The sequence below is a fragment of the Neolamprologus multifasciatus genome, chromosome 4, assembly GCF_963576455.1.
Source record: "Neolamprologus multifasciatus chromosome 4, fNeoMul1.2, whole genome shotgun sequence".
Lineage (NCBI taxonomy): Eukaryota > Metazoa > Chordata > Actinopteri > Cichliformes > Cichlidae > Neolamprologus > Neolamprologus multifasciatus.
Window position 1 is genome coordinate 10,887,000 of NC_140442.1, and position 23,669 is coordinate 10,910,668.

Consider the following 23,669-nt stretch of genomic DNA (forward strand, 5'->3'; position numbering starts at 1 on the left):
TGTTGAAAAAAAAGGCCAGTGCATATGGGAATCTTTTATTTGAGTAACTTCCCATTCCACTGGATGAAACAGCCTGTGTGTGGGGGGCCTCGCAGCTGTGCCCACGGGGCTTTTCTTACACCAGTCTGTGGTGGTGTCTTCAGATAAGCTGAGTTACTGACCTGCAGGAACTTGGTCTTACCTTCAAAAGAACCCCACTCGTGTTCTTTTGTTTGTTTATGTATTTAATTCATTTATACCCTGTGAGAAACGAACACCTGGACAAACTGCGGCCGGTTTGAGCTGTTGTCGATCGAATCCTGAACATCCGCTCAACGAGATACGGCAATGCCAGTGAGTGAGCGACGATGAGTGTGACAACATCTTCCTCTTAAACCTACCAAAAACACACACACACACACCTCAACTCCCCCTTTCAATTCTTATTTCCCCTCAATGCCTTCAGATAGCTATAATAAGATAGTCGTTGTGATTAGAAAACAACACATTCTTTACGTTGGTCCAAGCACAGCAACAACATAACAGCTAGTCAGCAGCAGTGTCTACCTTTTCCCTCCAAATGCAATGCTGGATACATTGTGTATAGACCCACTGATACTCACAGAAATAAGCATACAGACGTGATATAAATATACTAGGATATCTATTGTATATCTTATAAATCTACATACTAGCAGGCATATATCCTGCATCTGACATTAAGGCAAAAAAGCATCAAACATAACAAGGATGATTAGGGACCGCTAGACCTCCTATTTGGCCACGTCACGCTTCTTTCCCCTGACATTCTGCCTCCCTGATTTTCTTATTCATCTGTCTTCCCTTGAATCACTTCACCCACTGAAGTTTCTCATCCTTTACTTTGGTGAGATTGGTTGTGTATGAGGAGACATGACCACGCAGTGCAAGTGGGCGTGAGATGGCGTTTAAAAAAATTTGTTCTGCTGATGAAATAATCCCGTGTCCCTTCAACGTATTCGGCAACTGTCAAATATAAAATAGGCAAAACGTATGCTTCAAAGCATCACATGGCTTATTCTCAGAAAGTTTAAAAAAAAAATATTCTAAAAATTAAAAAAAGAAAAGAACATAAGCTGGAAAGAGTCCACTGGTGGTTGTGGTGGTGGTAGTGATTGCTCTGCATTTAGAGTTCTGAGTTATTATATTACCAGAAGAGCAACAAAGGAAGACTTACAGCTGAAAACATATCACCACAGAAACTGTACGTGTGAGATACACACCACGATACCATGAACAGTAAAGAGAGAGAGAGATCTTCAACAAGAGACAATCAAAAATGATGACAAATTCAGACACTCCTGTCCCACAATGCATTGCTTCACGACAGCTCCGTTCAAGAAGCTGGTGTTTCAGAAAGGCACAGAGCCATCTTGCACCAGTAGCACTCTCCGCGTAAAGGGAAAAAGGGGGATATGGGACCCGATGGCCCCTTCGTCGCAGCATCTTCCTTTCCTTCCGTAGTTTTTCCTTCACCTCCTCCAACTCCGACGGGATTATCTTATTTTTCTTTCCGACAGAAATGGAAAAAAAAAGAAGTTACTCTGACGTGTAGCTTTTCTGAGGAGAACAGTTTCTATTGAGATTCTAACGAACATGAATTACTAATACTGACTGAACACTAGTTAATACTCCATTAAGGGATGGCTTTTTCCAAAGAGATTCATTACTTATCAGTGTCCCTCTAATAAATGCACACATACAAACATACAGTCCAGCGTGTGTTTCTGCCTCCCGAAAAAAGAAAGGACAGGGAATATGCGGAGCACACTTTTACTGCATGACTGCTGCATGCTCGTACACACATTGCATTGGTGGATTTCCTGTTTTTTTTTTCTTTCTATAAGTTGTGTGTTACTTCATGTGTGTTTATGTGTGTGCATTCTAGTCCCAGAGTGCTACGCTGTCTTCAGTCGCCCAACATTAATGCTCTCCTAGATTCCTCTTAGTCTAAAGTTCACTGTGGAATCAGTCGAAAGACTGGTCGCCACTCCAAATCTACAGTTGCTGTGTAATTAACTTCTCTTTAAGCAATTTGTATTTATTCCCTTTTTGAAAAATATATTTAAAGGTGTGTATTGTCATTGCAGTCTTATTTGTTCTTGGTTTGGCCATTGAAAGGATGAACAAGATAATGTGTGCAAGTGAGGAGGGAGATACAGGAGCAAAACTCATGTATCATCAGCTTGTGAAGAAGAATCCTCCTCTTCTTCTACAGGACTTGTGTCAGAAAGTCTGTCCTTGTCAGGCCCCCCACCCAACTGAGATTTCAGCTCCTCCTCCAAGTTCTCTTCTTCCATTGCCACCTCATCTTCTTCTTCTATTATATCCTCATTTTCCTCCTCTGCCATTATGTCTTCTTCTTCATCCTTTTTGCACTCATCCTCCCCGTGACTGCAGTCCTGTGCCACATGGTTTGGCGTGGGCTTGCCATCCTCGTCTTCCTGTTCCCGCTGTAAACTCTCTTCCAGAGTGAGCTGAAACTGAAACTTGTCTATGCACACGTTTAGATCCTTGTCGTCGTCCACAGGAGGTGGTGAGGGGCTTTGGGGAATAGTGCTCTGGTACCAGTCTCTGTTGTCCTCCAGAGTGTCCAAGATTTCCTGGGCATCAGGGTGTACAAGATCCCCCCATGTCTCCCACAGCGGGTGGACAATGTAGTCAATAAAGCCCACCTACGTAAAGGAAAAAAAAAGAAAAAGGCAATGACTGACATGACATAAGCTAGCACAGTGGTGTTTCTTCACTGCCTGCAAATCAGCATTAAAAATGTAGGAGGATGACTGCTGCGATCAGAGCTGATAAATCACTCTCCGCACTGTAGTTATCACTCCACCTACAGCATTAACAGTTATCCAGTTGCGTGCTGTTATATTCATACATGTGTGTATTTCACTGCTGCTCATTTACCTGACTTTTTTCCACAGATGCAGTGTGTTTATCGCACATGGGACTGATCTCCATCCCCCGCTCTCTCTCCTTGTCTCCCTGCCTGAAGAATTCCTGCATGATTCTCTCCGTCCATTGTCGATACACAGCCAGAGGCTTTGTGGGATTGCTCAGGTCAGCACAGTGCACCATGTTCCTCAATACCTACACATATACAAAATCATTTACCTCACATTATATTGTGAACGTACAAAGCTAGAAATACTAGTGTTGGATGAAACTTGTTACTGTAATCACATGACATTTTTTAAGTAATGCAGTACTACTAAATTCAATAATTAAATGACAGTTAAAATTACGTTGTTACTTGTGTTACAAATAAAAAACAAACAAACAAACAAAGAAGCTTTTTTCTTTCTGTGCACCACAATCAGCTACTTTCAGTTTATGTGCAGGGAGGTACAAATTGGTGTCATGGTCTACGGCTTTTGAAGTGTAGCGATACGGACATTACCTTTATTGTTATTGCATAAATGGACAAGAATGCGATAGTGAAATGGAGACTGCGTCCATGACAGAAACAGTTGCATTATACTGTTAATGCAGCTTCGGCCCTTTGCAAGCATCTGCGCAGACATCATGCAAACACAAAGCTAGGCAAGAACCCAGAATGACATAATAGCTGAGTGTATGCTGACCCCAGCCCTGCAGCCAGAGCCTTAACTTCAACAGGTAACAAAAGCAATAACCTTGCTGGCCTCTATTTAAACCTATGCAGTTGAATTACGGTGACGATTCCTTTAAAGTCTTTTTGGGCTCTTTATATGCGTGTCCTTGTTAGGGTTGGGATTTCTACTGGTGTGTGCGACTGTAGCTTCAGGTTTATAAGTAATGTGCAATACATTACCTTTTTTGAGTAATGGCCGTAGCATTGATTAACACTATCCTGAAATCTGATAAGCACGAAGATTGTTTGCCCATAGTCTACTTTTTCCCTTTAAGTTGTCTAACATTTTGCATTTTAAATTGACAAAGCAACTGAAAAATGTGGTGCAAACCCAATGTTTTTATGACCTTTTTCACATTCATTCTCTTTTCCTTTCCTTTCCTCTACAAGTTGATACAATTCTCCAAAGTCTCAGTAACTGCTCTTTCCTCCTTATTGATCTTGACAGCTACTAAGCAAAAATGTTCTTCATGTTTAAATCCTCAGAAAACAACCTCCACTGCTTGCAGCTGAATTTAATTAACCTCTGTATCTAACCTCCCAATGAAAATGTTGTAAAGATGTTATCGCTTAATCCAGATGTCACCTGAGCTCTTCCTTTAACTCCCGCTGTTAATGTCACCTGTTCTTTTGTGACATCTGACTGGAGCAGTGCAAATCACTTAGTTTCTCCAGTGGTGAGAAATTCCAGATTAGCTGTCCTTTCCAAAACTCTTGACACATATAATAATACAATAAGTTGTTAGAATCTAGTCTTCCGTGGATTCAAATACTTTTCGAATCAACACCGTTGTTTCGTCTTTGTTCAAAGACAGCTGATCAGCTGCTTTAGAAGCTGTCAGCAACCACCATCACCTTGGCTGAGATAACTGTGGATGTTTCAATTCTGTCCCATTCACCACACTTATTAAAGCTCAGGTTCTTACTTTTATGGGTAAAACAGTAGGACAGTCAGGTCAAGATACACAGTTTACGTTTCCAGGTGGGTCAGATTCATGTACAAATTAGTAAAGGTAGATCTGGACATGACTGTAACTCATCATTTCATTAAATGAGTCTTCATAACTATCAGTCTGGATTTTAGACCTTGCAGGAGTTTGGTGTGTGAAGTATATTGTTCAACCAAACAGCAGCTTACAGCTCTGAAAGATGAAGTAATCATTCAAATGCCAAAAACTGCCACTTGAAAGGCTGGCTTCAAAACAGACAGTTCTCACAGCCTCCCATGTTAAAATGATTTACAGGAGAGCAGAAATAGGCATGTTTACTGCTTGGAACAAAAACCAGTTTGGTCTCTGTTACAAATTTCTCTCATAATGATAAATGTGAGGATTTGGTAATTTAGAAAAAAACCCAAAAAACGTTCACATATAAAACTTGCATAATCAGAGGCGTGCCTGCTTTTACTGACAGGTTAAGGACAATGCAAGCGGCTTTGCTTCTGCCATTTGAAAGTCACCAAACTAAAAGTCTCAACTGCGTCAACACTTTTAGGTGCTTCTTGAAATGGCTTGTTGTTTATTGTACTTAAGAGTCCATTCAGTGCTGTTTGTACCGATTAGCTGACATCTGCGTCTGTGCAATGCACTTTGGTAACCAAGCATGCTAGCATTACATGATGCCCTAACACTCAACCACTGCATTCAGATACTTCCCTTCTGCGCCAAAATAACAAGACTGCAACAGCCGTGGAGTCCAGCCTTGAAAACTAAAGCCCAGAAACTAATGGCCGTCTTTGTGGTGGCTACACCTGTCTTATACATGCACCCTAAGGGTTTAGTTTATTTAAAACAAAATGCAAGCTTCATATTTATTGTGTTTCCAACTTGTCTCCACCATTAAAAAACATTGTGGTGCCTAAGCTAGCAACATACCACAATAACAGCAAACATGCAGGTTATACATAATTTACAAGCTGTGTAAAACAGAGGTCCCCAAATACTTGTTCTTCCCAGCTCCTATGTTGCTATGACTGATGTTTCATGTTGATCATACACTAACTTTCCTTACATCTACCTTATCCAAGCCAGTGTTTATTTGAGCCACGTTCACGGTCTCATTATCTTTTATAACACTCCTATCTTTTGTAAATATTCCTCTCATTGTTTGTTGATTGGAAGTACTTTTAAATTAACTGAATAATTGTAGCCTACCTGTATTCGATCAGTGTAGTGGTCAAGCATCAGCACTCCAGAACTTGTCACTTTCTTAGTTTCCACCATAGTTTTGAGGTCTGCCAGCAAACTCATGTGTTTAGACATGTCTGTTGCCAAAACCTGAGAACAAAGTAGGTATGAGTAGATTAGAGGAAAAAGAGACAAATAAAAAATAGAAAGGGTCACATGACGACAAGTGAGAAAAGTAGCTATAATTCATAATGAATATGTTGACACTCACCATGTCAATAACAAGTTTCCTAAGGCTCTGTCTTTGCCTCTTGGTAAGGTTCTGGAAGATGTCACAGTTGTCCTCATGAAGCAGCTTAAAACCCACAGCCAAGTGATGGTTCTCCAGCACAGACTCATCATTATACATCAGGGCTAACTCTGAGTCTGAGGAAGGCATCAAGCAACAATCAATATCAGTAAAAGAACAACAAAAACTCCTTTGAGAATTACTATTTTTTAAGTGTAAACTGTTGCATTTACAAAACAAAATGAGAGGACAATGAGTTCCATGTGTCCGTGTCCTAAGCTACCCAGTTGGCACTCATGCCTAAACCCAATGTAGTTTTGGAGTATTCCCATCTATGCACCTGTTTCCAGAACTTATTAAGGGATGCTGGAGCTTATGACAGCTGATTATGAGAGAAAAGTGAGGTTTGGCCTGTCTATTGTGGAGCTAATAAAAACAGACAGGCAACTTCAAATTCACCACCTCCTGTTCCAAAGAGGAATTTCCCAACCTATCCACTTCTTTCTGACAGAGGACAGTCCTAACCAGTCCACCACCATGCTGCAGAACCCCAGGTTTTAGAGTATTTGAAAGCATGTGAGTGAGTGAGAACATGTTGTACCCAGACCATCTCCTGCTGTGTGATACACTACCAGTCAAAAGTTTGGACACACCTTATATTTTTTACTGCTTTCTACACTGTAGATACAAACCAAAGACATCAAATATATTACGCAAGATATACGTTATTTTGTAGCAAAGAAAAAAATGATAAATAACTTTTATATTATCTTATAGTTTAGATTCCTCAAAGTAGCCACCCTTTGCTTTGTTGACAGCGCTGCAAACCCTCATTCATTTGATTCATTTGTGGAATTTCTTCCCTTCTTTATGCGGTTGGGACCATCAGTTGTGTTGGGCAGAAGTCTGGTTGGTACACAGTTGACAGCCCTATTTGACAACTTAGAATTCATATTATGGCAACAACCAATCAACTAAGGAAAGAGAAACAACAGTCCATTACTTTAAGAACTGAAGGTCAGTCACTCTGGAAAATTGCTAAAACTTTGAATGTGTCCCCAAAAACCATCAAGCACTACAATGAAACTGGCACCCATGAGGACCAGATTAGAGTCCAGATAAATGCCACACAGAGTTCTATTAGCAGACACTTCTCTACATCAACTGTTCAGAGGAGACTAGGCGAATTCAGGCCTTTATGGTCAAAAAGCTGCTAAGAAACCACTACTAAGGAAAAGCAACAAGCAGAAGATATTTGTTTGGGCCAAGAAACACAAGGAATGGACATTAGAACAGTGGAAATCTGTGCTTTGGTCTGATGGGTCCAAATTTGAGATCTTTGGTTCCACCCGCTGTGTCTTTGTGTGACGCAGAAAAGGTGAACGGATGGTCTCTACGTGCATGGTTCCCATCGTGAAGCATTGAGGAGGAGGTGTGCTTTGCTGGTGACACTGTTGGGAGTTTTTTTTGTTTCCCTCAGTGAGAATCTACAATGTAAATAGTCACGTGTCCAAAGTTTTGACTGGTAGTGTATGTGTGTACAAGTTTAATCTCATTTTGACTCACTGGTGTTTATGAGGAATTGGTTTGACACTCCTGGATGGTCCACATCATGGATGGCGGCAGCAAATAATGCAGCTAGTATCTCTAGATCAGTGAATACAGCCTGTAAGAGAGAAACAAAGAGGGGAGCACTTTGAAAAATAGTTTGCAGATTGGCTCTTCATTATTGTTTCGTTTTAGAAGCTGTGTGGACTTCTTGTCATTGGCAGATAAATAGAGATACTTACATCTAAAGCTGGTGTGGACAGCAGTACATGAGTAGACTGAGTGACATCAGCAGCGTGGAGGCTGTTATGGTAGGCCACATTGGCATGGTAGTGGTCCTCCAGGGTCATCACATAGGTGACAAACGTATCCACAGGGATCCTAAAGGTCTTCAGTAGATCTCTTTCCTGCAATAGGCGCAGTCCACAGGAGTCATGATCACAGTCATTCTACATGCTATTAGTTGCTGCACATTCCATTAAGACCGGCCTCTCACCTGGAAGATGGCATACATTATGCAGCTGAGGGGTCGATTATTAGAGAACTCTGCCACACGAAAGATATTAAGGCCCCACTTGTTCAAGTCGTTCAGCTCCTGAGAGCAAAGAGAAGCACACATGTCACCAAACTGTCAGTGCTGCCAGTTCTTTAAGTGATAGTATTGATTTCAGTATTTGTGAAACATATAACATGTCTTATGGATACATGATACATTGGGTGTTATACTTCATCACAATAGAAAAGTTTATTTTAACACAACTCTACTACGGTCCAGTGTAGACATAATGTGATGATTGCTGTCAGTGTTTTGGAGTGAAATTCTCTTTACATGTTCTCACAGAAGACTACAGAATGCAAACAGGAATTTAGAATTAGAATTAGATAAATAAATACAATGTGCTGAGAAAGTAGGTTTCACTTCCGTTTACCCTGGCTAATGCATCCTCGTGTTCAGTCTTCACTCCGAAGCGAGGCAGGGCGGAGTTGGAAAGGCTGGAGCTGTGCGTGAGCTTCTTCACACCACTGATGTGACACATGGGCTTCTCCCTCTCCCTTATGGTGGGGGACGGGATCTCCACCTCATTCTGCTTATCTGCAACGAGCAGAAGTCAGAGATCAGCTGCGGGCGAAGCTGCTATAAAAGTTGGCAACAAGTGGGCGGCAGGTTTTCTTTACCTAGAAAGGTAGTGGAGATGTATTCTGACACTTGGTTCCCTGAGCGACTCATCTCTGACAAATGGGACAGCTCCCTGTTCAACATCCTTTTAAACTGAGGGGAGAACAGACATTGACAGAAGTGAGTGCCTTGAACAGTAGTTAGAACATAGAAGCATAAGACATGTGTTACTGACATATCCAACTATATATTAACACTGTAATTTGGATTCCATTTGCACTGATATATAACAACAAAACATTCCTGTGATTCAAATATGAAAAAATAAATTATCACCCTCATTTGCTAAAGGGTGAGAAAATCAATTATGAATCATGCCTCCTCCTTTTCTCAGATGAGAACAGACTGTTCAATACCCCGACTCAGTGTGCTTGATTTCCAGGGATGTGCTGCAGTAATGTGGCATGTTTCTTTTATGTATTCTTTCCCATACAACTACAGTGTCAGCTGTGAACCACAGACACAAATATGATTAAATGAGTACATTATCCATGCAGACAGACTGAACACTGTTCCTGAATCTTCTCGCTGCGTTTATGTAACGTTTTATTGTCATAGCTCCACACGATGATTTGGGAGACTTAACAGTTCCCTGTCAGACAAGTTATGTGAAAGCACAATGCAAATCGGACAGACCCCTCAGTCTGTGTCCCACTGACTGATCTTTCACACATAACAATCTCCATGGCAACCCGAGCAGTTGCCATGGCAACTGCCTCCTCACAGTCAGTCCTTCAGCTTGATGTGAGAGCGGTGGCTTCTTGGGTGACAATCTGAGGGAGTAGGCAGGTGTCTCTGACCTTTACCAAGGTCAACCCTCTCCTCCTCTGCCTCTGCTCCTCGCTACAGCTCTCTGTTACTTAAAACTGCTCCTCCCTCCCCCTAGAGGTAAACAGCATTCTCCATTACCTCCCTTGAGCTCCCAAATCCTTCTCTGTCACAAGCTCTTCTTTGTTTTCCTTCCGTTTCATTTTGTGCAACACCCCCATCTCTCACTCTTATCCCCATAGTTATCTCCCATTTTCCCATCATTTCCTGGCCTGTCACCCCTTAAATAATAAGCCAGGCAAATAGCTAATTGTAACAATAAATTGTAGGAGGTATCAGGCAGAATCAGCCATCAGCAGCCAGGAAGGCCAGTGAAGCCCAGTGGCACACTTAGGCAAGCAGGCTCAGCCCAAACCTCCTCCTCCTCTCTCCCGCTCTCTCTGGTTCTTTCCTTCCCTAATGCTGTAACGCTGAGTCATAGCTGCCAACCAACACTTCTACAGTGCCAGTCCGAGTGCCAGGACAAACAACACTCTTCCTCTGATACAGACTAATGAAGCAAACATGCAAACACTGTTCAGACATGACTGTGGGCTCACACACCTGCATGTGTAAGGTATATATCAGGCATATATCTTGTCTAACCATCATGAATAAAACACGTGGAAGTATAACCTGTACGATCTGTACTCAGTGATACAGAGAAATCAAGTAAATCCTATAATCCTAATTCCTTTTCTTTTTATTAAGTGTCGAGATATCCCATCACATACAAGTCTACAAATTTAATTTATTAATAAAAACCTGTGAATATGTATAAATTTACATAGTCAGAGGGTTAAATAACCAAAAGGGGGATTAAGCATCTACACAGAACCAAGACAATAAGCTTCTCCTTCACTGACAGCATGCTTGCCTCCTTTTAGTCTGTATTGAGGCCAGCTTCGGGGTAGCAGGAGAGCACCAGAGAGAGGGATGTGGGACGCAGGTGTGAAGGATAGAAATGGCCATTATGTGTCACTGCATCGTACCTGCAGTAAAAACTGCTGGACTACTTCATAAAGTCCCAAGGCTATTTCTCAGATTATAAGCAGCTCGGTGTACTCTCACAGGACACAGATGTAGACAGGTTATAGGGGGATGAAGAATGAGACTGATATTATTGTCTTTTTGTTTACAGTTCTGCTGCAGTGTAAAAACACTGGGCAGAGTTAATAAATTCTGCTCCCTTATCACTGTTCCTGCTGAGTAGTTTCATGTAAATTATCTACAGGAATATACTGGCCAGCATTCTGACTTACTGTTTGAAATAAAGTCCCTGCCAGACCCAGAAAGTCTTCCAGCACCACATGGAGTCCACATAAAACAAATCTAATGTAGCACCTTTTAAGATTTTCCCTTATAAGCTCAATATATTCACAAGATGACGCAACAACTGGTGAATTTTTAAAAAAGACACATAATGAGGGCTAGCTAACAGATGAGTTGTTAATGCATGCATAACACTTGTAGAATTCACAGCATCCATCCAAGATGGCCACCGCCAGGCCTTGTTTGTTTTCTGCAAGTTCCCCGAGCCCTACCTGGTCCCACCAACCGATGAGCCAGGGCTTGGAGCAGGTCTCACAGAAGAGGTCCACTAAGGGTGTCCTGCGCTCTGCTGCTGTCCCACCCCCCTCCAGAACTCCTCCAGCAGCTGCACCGAGGTCCAGCTCTGCCCCTGCCCTCCCCTGCAAGGGACTGTAGCTGGAGGAGCGGGGCAGCCTGTAGCCCCCTGGTACAGGCGAGGGGCAGGGGGACGGCGCTGGGTCAATGGCCTCCACCACACCCATGTTGAGGGTGACTGGGGGTTTTGGTCGATGGCACCGGCAGGAGGTTCGGTAGTGGAGTGGGGTAGAGGTGCTGCGAGTCCCCCAGTGGCATGAGGGCGTCGTCAGGGTGTGTGGGGAGAGGCCACAGCCAGTCAAGCCGGGACACTCCAGAGTGACGGCTGCCCCAAGAGGGGGTCAAAGGAACAGGGGAAGGGGGTGAGGGCAGGGGCTGCTGGTGCAGATTGTCCTTGCCTACATGCAATACCCCAAAGCAGGCCACCCAGTCACTCCTGAGTCAGGCTCCAGCCTCAGTGTGGTCCGAAGATGAGGGCAAACCAGGAGCCCCCTGGATCCGGCTGCTGTGGAGACTACATCTCATCCCATTTGCTGAGCAGGCTGACCCAAATATATAGTCACTGCAGGGTAAAGGTGGATGGGAGCCGAAAGAGTAAAGATGGAGGCAGGGGAGGCGGGAGACGGGGAGCGATGGACCGTCTGAAGGGCAAAGACAGCAGCGGATGGAGGAAATGAGTGGCAATGTAAGAGAAATGTAAAGAAGAAAAAAAACAATGTCACGAGAGCTGGGCTGCTTCACAAACACTAATGAAAAATTTAGATGATGGAGGTGAAGGCAATGGAGAGATGATGACGGGAGGACAGAAAGATGACTGAGGTTTCAAATAGTGGATGCAAAGGGAGCCTGGATAACAGGAGGACCGGGGAAGGGAGAACGGGCAAACAACTGATGACAGCAAGAGAACAGCAAGAATGGAGAGAAAGAGAGGGAGACAGAATGGGATGCAGGCAGGCCTGTAGCAGACAGTCAGGTTGAAGAATCAAACCAGAGCTGTGGTCTGGAAAAACAGTCTCCCTCTCTGCGTCGGCTGCCCCTCCCCCACAGTACGGATCCAGAGGCCCGGCCCAATCCTACCGGTGCATCAGCCCGTCTGTGCCGTCTCACACCGATCCCAGTAACACACAGTCAGAGCAGAGGCAGTCCGGCTGCCTCCTGATACCTCCGCAGCACAGTCCTCTGCTCCCAGTCAATCCGTGCATCAGCTGGCCAAAATGCCAGAGGTCTAATCCCGCTGCTTTAGGCTGCCGCTTCTCCTCAAATGCTCTGCCTCTTGCGCCATTTCCCTGGATGCTGTAGACAGCTCTCGCAAGCTAATCAGGCAGTGTGGCTGCAGGCGCGTGCATGTGTGTGAGTGTCTGCGCTCGCCTCTGTTCAGATGCCGACAGCGCATGTGCAACAAGACAGCATGTACGTCTGTCGGAAATATGTGTGTGAGTGAGGGTGTGAGTGTGAGTGAGAGACTGTGTGGGAATATTCATGTGTGCACCTCCATGTTGGCAGCGTGGAGGATGTCTTATTTGCACCTTCTAAGACGCCGCGACATATTCACAGAGACTACGTTTTCACCAAGAGTCTTCCTATCTCTCTCTCTGTACATTGTATGTGCACTGACACATAAATTATGTCCCTTCATTCATCACTGTGTTCTTTTCTCCCTCGCTCTTTTCATCACAAGCCTGATTACAAGCACAAAGAACGCTGCTAATTATTAACACAGAGGTGAAGCATGGGAAGAATTTCTGGAATAAAACCAACAAGGCACAGGATGCTGTCTCTTTAAGACAGAGCACTATTAAAGGAGCATTGCCTGTGCTTCATTGGTTGTTGCCTAAGCCACATGGCTTGTGGTCAGAGTGGGAAGCCAATGACAAAAAAGGGAAGGGCAGACCCTGCTGCTGTTCGGTAGCAACCAAGGTTACAGCAGAGACATCAGCATCAGGACCTATCCACCCCCCCACCCCCTTCCCTTGTCCTTCCCACCCACAAACCGTCACATCCCACCCTTCTCTACCGCTCTCTCTCTCTCTTCCTGTGCCCGCACAAACAAAAGTGCATGCATCTGTAAGAATCCTGCCCATGTGCACACATATGACATATAAACATACTAACGCAAAAATGCACCAAAATTCAATACTGCTTACAACCACACCAACCGCTAGAGTTGTTCCCCCCCCCCCCCAGCTTTTCAGTATACCAACCAAAAAGGAAAGCACTAGCTGAACACAGGACTCCACATCAGTTATTTATGAATACCACAGGACTGCAAATAAACCCAGAATTACTGCAAATGATCACTTTTTTTTAAGTAGCACATGAATACTCCAGCTGATGAGTCATGTGCTGAGCAATATTGTGTGAATATGTGTGAAGGTCACATGTGACAGGCACTGGAGGAGGCTGGAAAAGCCTTGTGGATCAGTTTATATGTTGCTCATTATCTCAGCAGGGCGCTTACGCCGAGGCAGGCGAACAGTGAAGGTGAAGCTGAACATATTTGTGTGCGAACAGGTGCCCACCTTATTGGAGGCCATCTCGCTGACTGAGCGGTGGGTCTGAATGGTTTCCAGCTGGTCCAGACACCAGTCCAGCTCCTCCAGAGTTTCCCGAGCCATCTGCTGGTATGTCTCTTCTGGCAGGGGCACACACCACACATAGTCAAAGTATAAATTGGCAGGAAGTGTGAAAAGAGCAACAAAAAAAAAAGAGAGCAAAAAAAGTCACATAAAGGCACTGATGAGCTAAGATTATGCTCCATTTATGGAGATCTGGGTCACATTCTAGTGATCACACTTTCTGTCTTCCACCTTGGCTCAAAGATGACATGCACTGCACAGTACTGAATCATAATTAACCTAAAAAGCTGAGATTAGTGAAAAATAGTCTAGTGAAGCAACATCACTGTGCTGATAATGTCATGTATCATTCTGACATTTTAAATCAGGATTAAGCTTTTTAATACAAAAAGAGAAAATACCAGTTTTATTAATAAAATAAAAACTGCAAAAATAGTATCTGTTGAACACTTATTTTTCATATCTATTTCACAACCCACGTCTGTATAATAACTTTGAAAGAAAGGCAATGGCGGTCTTGCAAGCTCCTGGCTCCACATTTTCTCAAAGAATCCTATAAAAACTAAAAGTTTCAGTTAAATGAAAGCTATTCTTACATGCACTTTGTACATCTGCATGCAAGAAGTGATTAAATTCAACATTTTATTAACCCATATAGCCATAATAGCTTAAGCCTTATAATTAAGATCCACCCAATTTCCTAAAGTCTGCGCAGTGCAGTTGATTAAACATTTCCTCAGTAATAGCCACATAATATTATGTGATGTTCTGCGGTCATTAGGGGAGAGTGGGAGCCTTGGCGTGTCCTTAAAGGAAACTCGCTGGACAGAGTTTTAATTAGCTAACAACATACCAGAGAGTGTAGCTTGGGGAACAGTGGGTTGGCTTGTTACTGGTGACCTCCTGTGGACAAAGACAACATTACATCAGTCTGAGAACTGCCCTCTGCTGCCCCCTGCTGGGGTTCAACACTCATGCAACATGGCAATATGTGGTTTTTAAAAAAGGGCTCAGACAGGAGATATAAGAATTTGTATTGATGTTTTTTCGTCTATATGCCCACAAACACTAGACAAGCGGAGGAGTGAATATTAACATTTCATCTGGTACTGAATAACACGGCAAGGTGCTTGTTTTAATAGTGCACACAAAGTCTCTTGTTTCACTTCAAAAATGAAAGCGTCTAAAAATGACTAAAGACAAAGCCTGAGTTCGGCTTTCTTCTCAAAAGGCTTTTGTGGTTTTTGTAATCGTACAGCGAGGGTACACCGCCGTGTAATTATAGATGCTGATAATTCAGTGGCGCATTGCTTTATATATCATATTGACGTGGAACTCAAAGCCTGCCAGCTCGAGCTCCTTCTGTCTACTGCATTACAAGGGAGAATAATTTTAGTGTTATTGACCGTCTCCATCGTCTGGGCACAGAGTCAGGGACATACACCTGAGGCACTGAGCTCTCTGCACTCAGTCTTCAGCTAAAGCTTGTTGGAAATATGCCAAATAATGCATATCACATATTCCTTGAGCATTGTCTGGTCATCATAAACTGGTTAATCATGATGACTAAAGTGTTTCCCCATGGGATCAAGGAAACCGAGACATTTGCGTACACACACTGCAAACAAAGCAGGCAGTCGTGACAAGTTAAGTGGGGGGGGGAAGGGGTGTTTGACAGCATGATACTGACTTGTTAGTGGGTGTTGTGACATTGGCGAGGATGGTGAAGTTGCTTCTTACAGTTCGTAGGCTGGCCAACACCTGGGGGATGGATGGACAGCGTGGGAGGGAAAGAAGGAGGAGGAAAGAGGAAGGGAGGAAGCAAGGAGGTGGGGGGGTAGGAGGACAAGTTCACTGCACTAATTAGCCGCCTTTTTGAGCCATTTACAGCAATTAAACATGTCGGATGAGGTGCACAGGGAATACGTACCTGAGCGAAAGGGGTGACGATCATGTCTTCTGTATGCCTGCAGGACCAAAGGTGAAAACAAAAAGCAGAGAATGAGAAGAATATGAGTGGTTGTGGCTGCTGCGGTGCTCTGTGTTTGTGTTTATATGAGAGGCTGTATCTCTGAGCTGGATGTTTACAAAGACCTGTGTGGATCTAAACAGGAAAAAAAAAATCCCTGAAACACATGAAAGGTTTGAGGTTTTTTAAGCTTACTGAAAAACAGACCAGGAAACAGAGCACAACAGTCAATATTATGAGGATTCATCATGATTTCATTAGCATAATGGATGGATAATTACAATCCCATTCCCAATGCTGTGTTGATTGGGATAATGTGTAGTTACTGTGATGTGTGTGAGTGGACACTGTGGGTTTAAAAAAACATGTTTCCATCCTGTCCTCAACATGATGGATCCAAGCGATGGCTTCGTGCTTACCCCTCACTGTTGATGGAGGAGTTGCGTGACATGGTTTTGGGGGACGTGTCGTAGTCTGAGTCTGAGCGGTAAAGGAAGGATTCCCTGCGCTGACTCTGGGGAAAAGAGGGGTGGAGCACCAACCCAGGACTCGCCTGCGAATCCATGGGACTGCGGCCTGGCGAGGGACCATTTTCTGAATCAAAGCTGCAGAGTGAGAGAGAAAAGAGAGAGTACAAGGGTTTTAGATGAGTTCCATTTTTGCAGGTTTCTGTTGCCGCCTTTCTTATTTCACAGTGTGGATAAACATTATCGAGATAACCCTGAATGCCCAGCTCAGTCTCTTGCAGTGTTTCTCTCTCTTTTTTGGAGTGAAAGTTGAAGAAAGCGATGTGACACTTTGCGGCATGAATTCATGCAGCTGTAACTCTGTGGTTCAGCTGGATTGGCAGGCTGCCACAGGGTTTCTCCAAGAGTTACACTTTACTGACATGTCACTTCTCAGAGAGCATTGTGTTTAAGTGAGGAAAACGAGCCACATCAACCGCACATTCTCTCCGGGCCAAAGCTTTCTCTCTATCTGGAGGCATGACTGATTGAGAATGTTGATTTTGCTACAGATCTGAGGTTAAAACAAACTACTGGTCGATTAAGGACACTCAAACTGAAGTCCCCCTGTGGACTTTAGACATGTAGCACTGCTGGGAAGAAGTTTTTCTATGACTTTTTCTGCCCCCCTTTTCTTGATTGTTGTGCAACACACATAAGGATGCACATGAGAAAATGCGGGTGAGGCAATACTCTATCCTAACAATGGAATGAGCTATATCCACTGATCTGATAATATGTTGCAATAAGTAGAAATGTGCCAACAAAGGCAGGGAAGAAGAAGAAGAAGAGTGAAAGCCAGGAAAAAAATCCTAAATACTTTTTAAATGGGTTTGAAAAAAAAAATGGACACATGTGCCACAACTTCACCTATGGTTTTGTGAAGCCCAATTTTGATGCCTCTGTGTTAGCGTTTTGCCGCTATGTTGGAATTTTTACAACCTGAAGTGCCCATACTCTATGTGGACAAAGGGGTGGATTGCTAACTTTTAGCTAATGCTAACAAGCTCCACTCTGACACTGCACGGGTGCACAGCTCAGACACTGCCTGAATGTGAAACTACAGAACAGATTTGCTCCACTATCAAAGGACCCTGGATCTATATCGGACAACCATCCATCTAAAAGTAGCGAAGTAAGGTCTGAAAATCTATTGAAAAGCAAAAGGCCACAGGGAAAGCTAAAGGCTAGGCCTGAAACTCTGATTGTGGGTGACTCTGCCGTAAAGGATGTACAAAGGATGTGCGGTAAGAACACTAAAGTCCTCTGCTTTCCTAAGGATATGGTCAACAACCTGAAGGAGAGAATTCTTCAAATTGCAGATGAATATCCAACTGTGACAAACATTGTTCTGCATACAGGGTCAAACAATGTGTCCAAACAACAGTCGGAGGTTCTGAAGCGGGACTTTACTGGATTATTAAATACTGTAAACTCTCTGAATGCAGCTGTATTCATCAGTGGACCTGTACCGCCCGTCAGAAGAGGAGACGAGAGATTCAGCAGGTTGTTTGCACTGAATAAATGGCTCATATCAACATGTACCGACCACTCAGTGCATTTTATCAACAACTTTAATATTTTTTGGGAACGCAAGCATCTGTTTAAAGCAAATGGATTTAATTTTAACAAGTCGGGGGTGAAACTGTTCACCTCCAACTTGTTTTATTCCATACGTCATCCATCTGTGCTTGGTGCCAAGGCTGAGATAAACGAGGAGTTATCTCATAAAAAGGAACAAACAGTACTCCAAGAACAGACAAAGCCCAGCAGAAACCTTGAGGAGGAGCTCCATCTGCCCCCACCCGGGAAGAGCCTCAGAAAGGAGAGACATCTGAGGCAAGAAGAGGGGTCCCTATTTGCCTCCAACTCTCTCAACAACACCAACGACCAGGACCAGGGACCACGATCTTCCCCAGTCCCCCAAACCCATGACAGGCCATCACCCTCCCCCCCCTCCCTTTCTCCCTCCTCCCCACACCTGAAATTCACTGAGGAGATGATGGAGCGGGTCAATGCTGGGCTCAGATCTACCCCCCGGCCCAATCCCTTTTTGTCCCCCATAAACCCCCCACCAGAGCAGCCAAAGGTTCGCCATCGAGCCCCGCCCTCAACAGAGCAATCGAAGTCACATTGCCCAGCCTCGCCCCCCTTAGTTCCTCCTTACCACCTTCATGCCCTGTCTCCGCAGTCTGATGTGTGATGTGTGGAGGGTCCGGGCTGCGAGGATTATGTCAGTGGTGACTTTTCCCAGGAGAAGCTGGGACCCTGTTTACTAGAAGGTTTTAAAATTTCTGTACTTTTAGGTGACAGAAGGAGACATGTGGCCTGGTCAAAACACAGAGAGCTGCACTCTAAAAGATCTTTAAATATAGTAAACATACCTTGTGTGCCACAGACTGCTCCCAAACACGAGGGGACAAGTAATGCCTCTAAAACACTTAAGTTGGCTTTATTAAATGTTAGATCTTTAGCTGGGAAAACATTTTTAATTAATGATTTAATCACTGAGCACAGCCTTGATTTTATGTTTTTAACTGAAACTTGGTTGGACCAAAGTAACAGTGGAGCTGTTCTCATCGAGACGACCCCTCCTAACTACAGTTTTATCAGTGAGGCCAGGGTGAGCAGGAGAGGAGGAGGGGTTGCTGTCTTATTTAATGAATCATTTCAATGTAAGCAGCTATCTCCTGGAAGTTTTCAGTCTTTTGAATATGTGGCTTTAGAGCTGAAGGCCCCATCCAAAGTTGTGTTTCTTAATGTTTACAGGCCTCCCAAATACTGCACAGACTTTTTTAATGATCTCAGTGAACTGCTGTCTGTGATCTGTGTTGATTTCGACTGTGTAATTATTGTTGGGGACTTTAACATCCATGTGGACAACCCTCAGGACAAAGGGACTAAAGACCTGAGTAACACTCTGGGCAACTTTGGGCTGACTCAGCATGTAACAGAGCCCACACATAATAGAGGACACACTCTTGACCTACTGATCTCCAAGGGCCTGAGCATTTCAAAGGTTACTGTGTCTGATGTGGGCCTGTCTGATCATTACTGTGTTTTCTTTGAAAGTAAAATCTCAGCCCACACAAATATATCAACAGCAGTGATCACAAAACGGTGTATAACTGAATACAGTAGTGAGATATTTAACCAGGTCTTCCCATTAACACCTGACCTGTCCAGAGGTTCAGTCAATGAGCTCGTCAATAGCTTCAATGCTAAAATGTTAAATGTAATGGATACAATTGCTCCCATTAAGGTGAAGGTTATCTCTGGAAGGAAGAAGTCTCCATGGAGAAACTCCACACTAGTGAAAAATGAAAAAAGAGAGTGTAGGAAAGCTGAGCGCAGATGGAGAAAAACAAACCTCCAGGTTCATTACGACATCTATAAAGAGAAACTTCACAATTATAATTTACAACTGAGGAGTGCAAGGAGGTCCTACTTCTCTGACATCATCACCAAAAACAGTCATAATGCTCGGGTCTTATTTTCTACAGTTGACAGGCTAACAAACCCTCCTGTGTCAGTGGCAGCTGAACTTCATTCGACCATGGCCTGCAATGACTTTGCCAAATTCTTCACAGAAAAAATCCAAAAGATTAGACAAGCAATTGGTACATCAACAGCAGATCCAGAATATGTACTGTGTCCACCGAAAAAACTGTTTAAACACCATGAAACAGTTTCACCCGATTAACAGCAAAGACCTGGAGGACATCTTAGGTCAACTGAACTCCTCCTCTTGCTGTTTAGATGTCCTGCCAACAAGTTTTTTCAAAAGGTCTCAAAGACTTTAGAGTCAGACCTGTTACAGATCGTCAATTTTTCTTTATTATCAGGTGTGTTTCCAGAATCACTAAAAACGGCTGTAATTAAACCTGTACTAAAAAAGGACAATCTTGACAAGACACAAATGAACAACTACAGGCTGATCTCAAATCTTCCATTTTTAAGTAAGATCATTGAAAAAGCAGTTTCTCAACAGCTCAATTACTTCTTAAAACAGAATAACTGCTATGATGCCTTCCAGTCAGGTTTTAGACAGAACCACAGCACTGAAACCGCTCTGACCAAAGTGTTTAATGACATATGTCTGAATACAGACAGTGGAAAAATGTCAGTCTTAGTTTTACTGGATCTCAGTGCAGCATTTGATACAGTTGACCACAACATATTACTCAAACGACTGGAGAACTGGACAGGTCTTTCAGGAACTGTACTAAACTGGTTCAAAACATACTTAGAAAACAGGAAATACTTTGTATCAATAGGTAACTTCACATCTGAGCAGACAAGTATCACATGTGGAGTTCCCCAAGGTTCCATCCTGGGACCCCTTCTGTTTAACATTTACATGCTCCCACTGGCACAGATTATAAAGAACAACAAAATAAACTACCATAGCTATGCAGATGACACACAAATATATATCACAATGTCACCAGGAGACCGAGGCCCTGTACAGGCTCTTGGTAAATGCATTGAGGAAATTAATGACTGGTTGTGCCACAATTTTCTCCAGCTAAACAAAAACAAAACTGAGGTAATAGTCTTTGGCGCCAAAGAAAAACGATTACAGGTCACCAGAGAACTTCAGTCTATACACCTAAAAACCACAAACCAGGCGAGAAATTTGGGTGTAGTGATGGATGCAGACCTAAACTTAGAAAAACACATCAAGACAATAACAAAATCAGCTTACTATCACCTCAAGAATATATCAAGGATAAAAGATCTGATGTCTCAACAGGACCTGGAAAAACTAGTCCATGCATTCATCTTTAGTAGGCTTGATTACTGTAACAGCATCTTTACAGGTCTACCTAAAAAATCAGTCAGACAACTACAGCTCATTCAGAACTCTGCTGCTCGAGTCCTCACTAAGACCAAAAAAGTGGACCACATCAGTCCAGCTCTGAGGTCTTTACACTGGCTGCCTGTCCGTCAGAGGATAGACTTTAAAGTTCTGATGCTGGTCTATAAAGCTCTGAATGGTTTAGGACCAAAATACATCAGTGACCTCCTGACCCAGTATGAACCTTCCAGATCCCTCAGGTCATCTGGATCCGGTCTTTTATCAGTTCCCAGAGTCAGAACCAGACACGGAGAAGCCGCATTCAGCTTTTATGCTCCTTATATCTGGAACAAACTCCCAGAAAGCCTCCGATCAGCTGAAACACTCAGTTTATTTAAATCCAGGTTGAAGACTCACCTGTTCTCAGCTGCATTTGAATAAAGCACCAAATCCACACTTAGGCTTAAATTTCAAAACTCACATTTTAATTACTGATTTTATCTACTGTTCTGATTTTATCTGTTTTGATTTTATATACTGTTTTGTTTGTTTGTTTGTTTGTTAATTAGTTAGTTTATTTGCTTGTTTTAATCAATTTTAAATCATGCTTTTTATTTGTTTTTGTTTCTAATGTCTCTGTAAAGCACTTTGAATCACCTTGTTGTTGAATTGTGCTATACAAATAAACTTGCTTGCTTGCTTGCTTGCTTGCTAATTAGAGGTAACACATAAAATATTGGATTTTGCTGACTAAAAGCACGAGCACAGATATTTTGGATGGTCTGTTGCCCAGTCAACTGCAGAGCAAGCCATAATGTATGACAGATAATTCCATTAAAAATGCTCCAAAAGGTACCAAAACACAAACCTGTTGAAGAGAGCTGGTTCGAATTAGCAGAGGAAAAGTGCCAGATACCTCCTGCTGTGTTTCCATCAGCTTGTATAGACTCAAACAGTACACCAAATAGCAAAAACAATGGCAACTGCAAACTTGTAAGAGCAAGAGTTAAGAATTACAGGACACCCATTTCATCAAAAAAAAAAAAGTTATTTTGTTTAAGCCATAGTTTTATCTTGTGCATTAAAAATTTCAAAGCACTCAATGTCTTTATTTCCAGAATATTCCAAATTTGAGGACCTTTAACTGTGAAAGACGGCTGACCAAATGTTGTTTTACATTTCTATGCTGCTGAATTTTAAATCAACTAAATTGGGGGCGAGACCAATCACGCTTTCAAAAGTCAACCTTTAAAAGGAAAATATTATTAATAAAATTCTCAAAGCTCAGCATATATTGCTTTCCTGAATTTTACAATGATGCTATATAGCAATATTGCACTAGGCCTCTAGGTTGAGATCTTTAAAGCCCGTTTGTGTATTGACATTATAAGTTTTATTTATAGGTTGGTACTTGCTACAGAGAGCAAACCCATTTTGTGCCAGGCAGTAAAGATGTTTGACATTTCAACACGGGACTCTGTGGGGATTTTCTCGCTCTAGGAGGCAGCTTCGAGGTGCCCATTGGGTAAACTACAGCTTTCGCCATCTTTTGCCAAAGTACCAAATAAATTGTGGCGATGATAACTTCGTTATTGCCTTTTACAGCTCTGCAAATCACCAATTAATTCCCTTCTCCTCAAATTTCAGAGCGTAACCCAGATGATCTTAACCCAAGGGGGCACAGCAACATACTGCTCAGATTACACTCCCCTCTTTTTCCCCCAAACCACCTTCAGTCACAAACCTTTAGTCTCCAAACGTCAGAAAAATTCCTCTGGCATTTTGTTGTTTTTTTTTTGAGATGAAAGCAAGATTAGATCTTGCAACACAGAACTGAAGTCAGTATTGATTCGACAGGGTTTCAGAGTTTGGCATTATGTAACAAGAAAAAGATGGACAGTGTTCAGGCAGCAGTGCAGACAGACACCAATTTATCTGACGGCATGTGTGAAAGGTACACTGCTGGATTTATTATGTTTGTTACACACCTAAACAGCAACAGGATTCCTCATATATATTTACCTGCGTTTAAATGTTGGGATGACAAGGACAGATATGTAGGCGCATTGCACTGCAGCAAAAGCAGCAGCAGAGGCAGCATCTATTTTTGATATAGGATCACTTTTATCTCCTCAGCACCTCTCCACGTCTCCTAAACTTCCCAAACTTTTGTTGTCAACACAGTTGTGAACGCCCTTCAGTTCAATTTCTAAAATTAAGCATGAAGTGTGATATTTTTGGAATTTACTTATAAATTGGCCAATTAGGAGGCACTCCTTGCCCCAGAAGGCTTTGAGGATATGGCAGCAGATCAAATTATCATTAAACATGTTTCCTCAGTAATGAAGAAGACATAAGAAATGTCTGCCATGGGGACTCTCTGCAAGCTGCATGCGCTAATCCCTGTTTGTTTTTTTTCCTGCAGACTTTCAGAGTAATTATGAGACTCCAGCATTCTGAATTCAGCACTTCTCCAAATCTAATCCATCTGACTAATGGTATAACAGTGTGTGCATGGAATAATTTGCTCTGAAATCCACTTTATTGAGCTGCATTACAGTCATATTGGACAAACGCTGAAATGGTCACGCCGCACCTGAACTAAGGTAT

General features: G+C 42.9%; 2 protein-coding genes across 3 annotated transcripts in view; one reads left to right on the forward strand and one right to left on the reverse strand.

Moving 5' to 3' along the window:
• Positions 1-295: 295 nt before the first annotated feature.
• pde4a (phosphodiesterase 4A, cAMP-specific) overlaps positions 296-23,669 on the reverse strand; it is a 52,455-nt gene continuing 29,081 nt past the window's right edge. For both annotated transcript variants that reach the window (XM_085156230.1, XM_085156231.1), the window contains exons 2-15: positions 16,172-16,357; positions 15,714-15,750; positions 15,474-15,544; positions 14,637-14,686; positions 13,727-13,839; positions 8,774-8,867; positions 8,527-8,690; positions 8,094-8,192; positions 7,840-8,004; positions 7,616-7,715; positions 6,032-6,186; positions 5,788-5,910; positions 2,929-3,111; positions 296-2,693 (exon numbers count right to left, since the gene is read on the reverse strand). In XM_085156230.1, coding sequence (XP_085012356.1) covers positions 2,190-2,693; positions 2,929-3,111; positions 5,788-5,910; positions 6,032-6,186; positions 7,616-7,715; positions 7,840-8,004; positions 8,094-8,192; positions 8,527-8,690; positions 8,774-8,867; positions 13,727-13,839; positions 14,637-14,686; positions 15,474-15,544; positions 15,714-15,750; positions 16,172-16,357 — 2,044 coding nt within the window. In that variant the 3' untranslated portion in view covers positions 296-2,189. The remainder of the gene's footprint in view (positions 2,694-2,928; positions 3,112-5,787; positions 5,911-6,031; positions 6,187-7,615; positions 7,716-7,839; positions 8,005-8,093; positions 8,193-8,526; positions 8,691-8,773; positions 8,868-13,726; positions 13,840-14,636; positions 14,687-15,473; positions 15,545-15,713; positions 15,751-16,171; positions 16,358-23,669) is intronic.
• LOC146519846 (uncharacterized) lies at positions 16,505-20,659 on the forward strand. The gene has a single exon (XM_085156255.1). It carries the CDS (start codon positions 17,499-17,501, stop codon positions 18,459-18,461), a length of 963 nt encoding a protein of 320 aa, XP_085012381.1. The 5' UTR covers positions 16,505-17,498; the 3' UTR covers positions 18,462-20,659.

Coding starts and splice junctions, on each gene's coding strand:
- LOC146519846 (XM_085156255.1), top strand. CDS start 17,499: ATGTGCGGTAAGAACACTAAAGTCCTCTGCTTTCCTAAGGATATGGTC.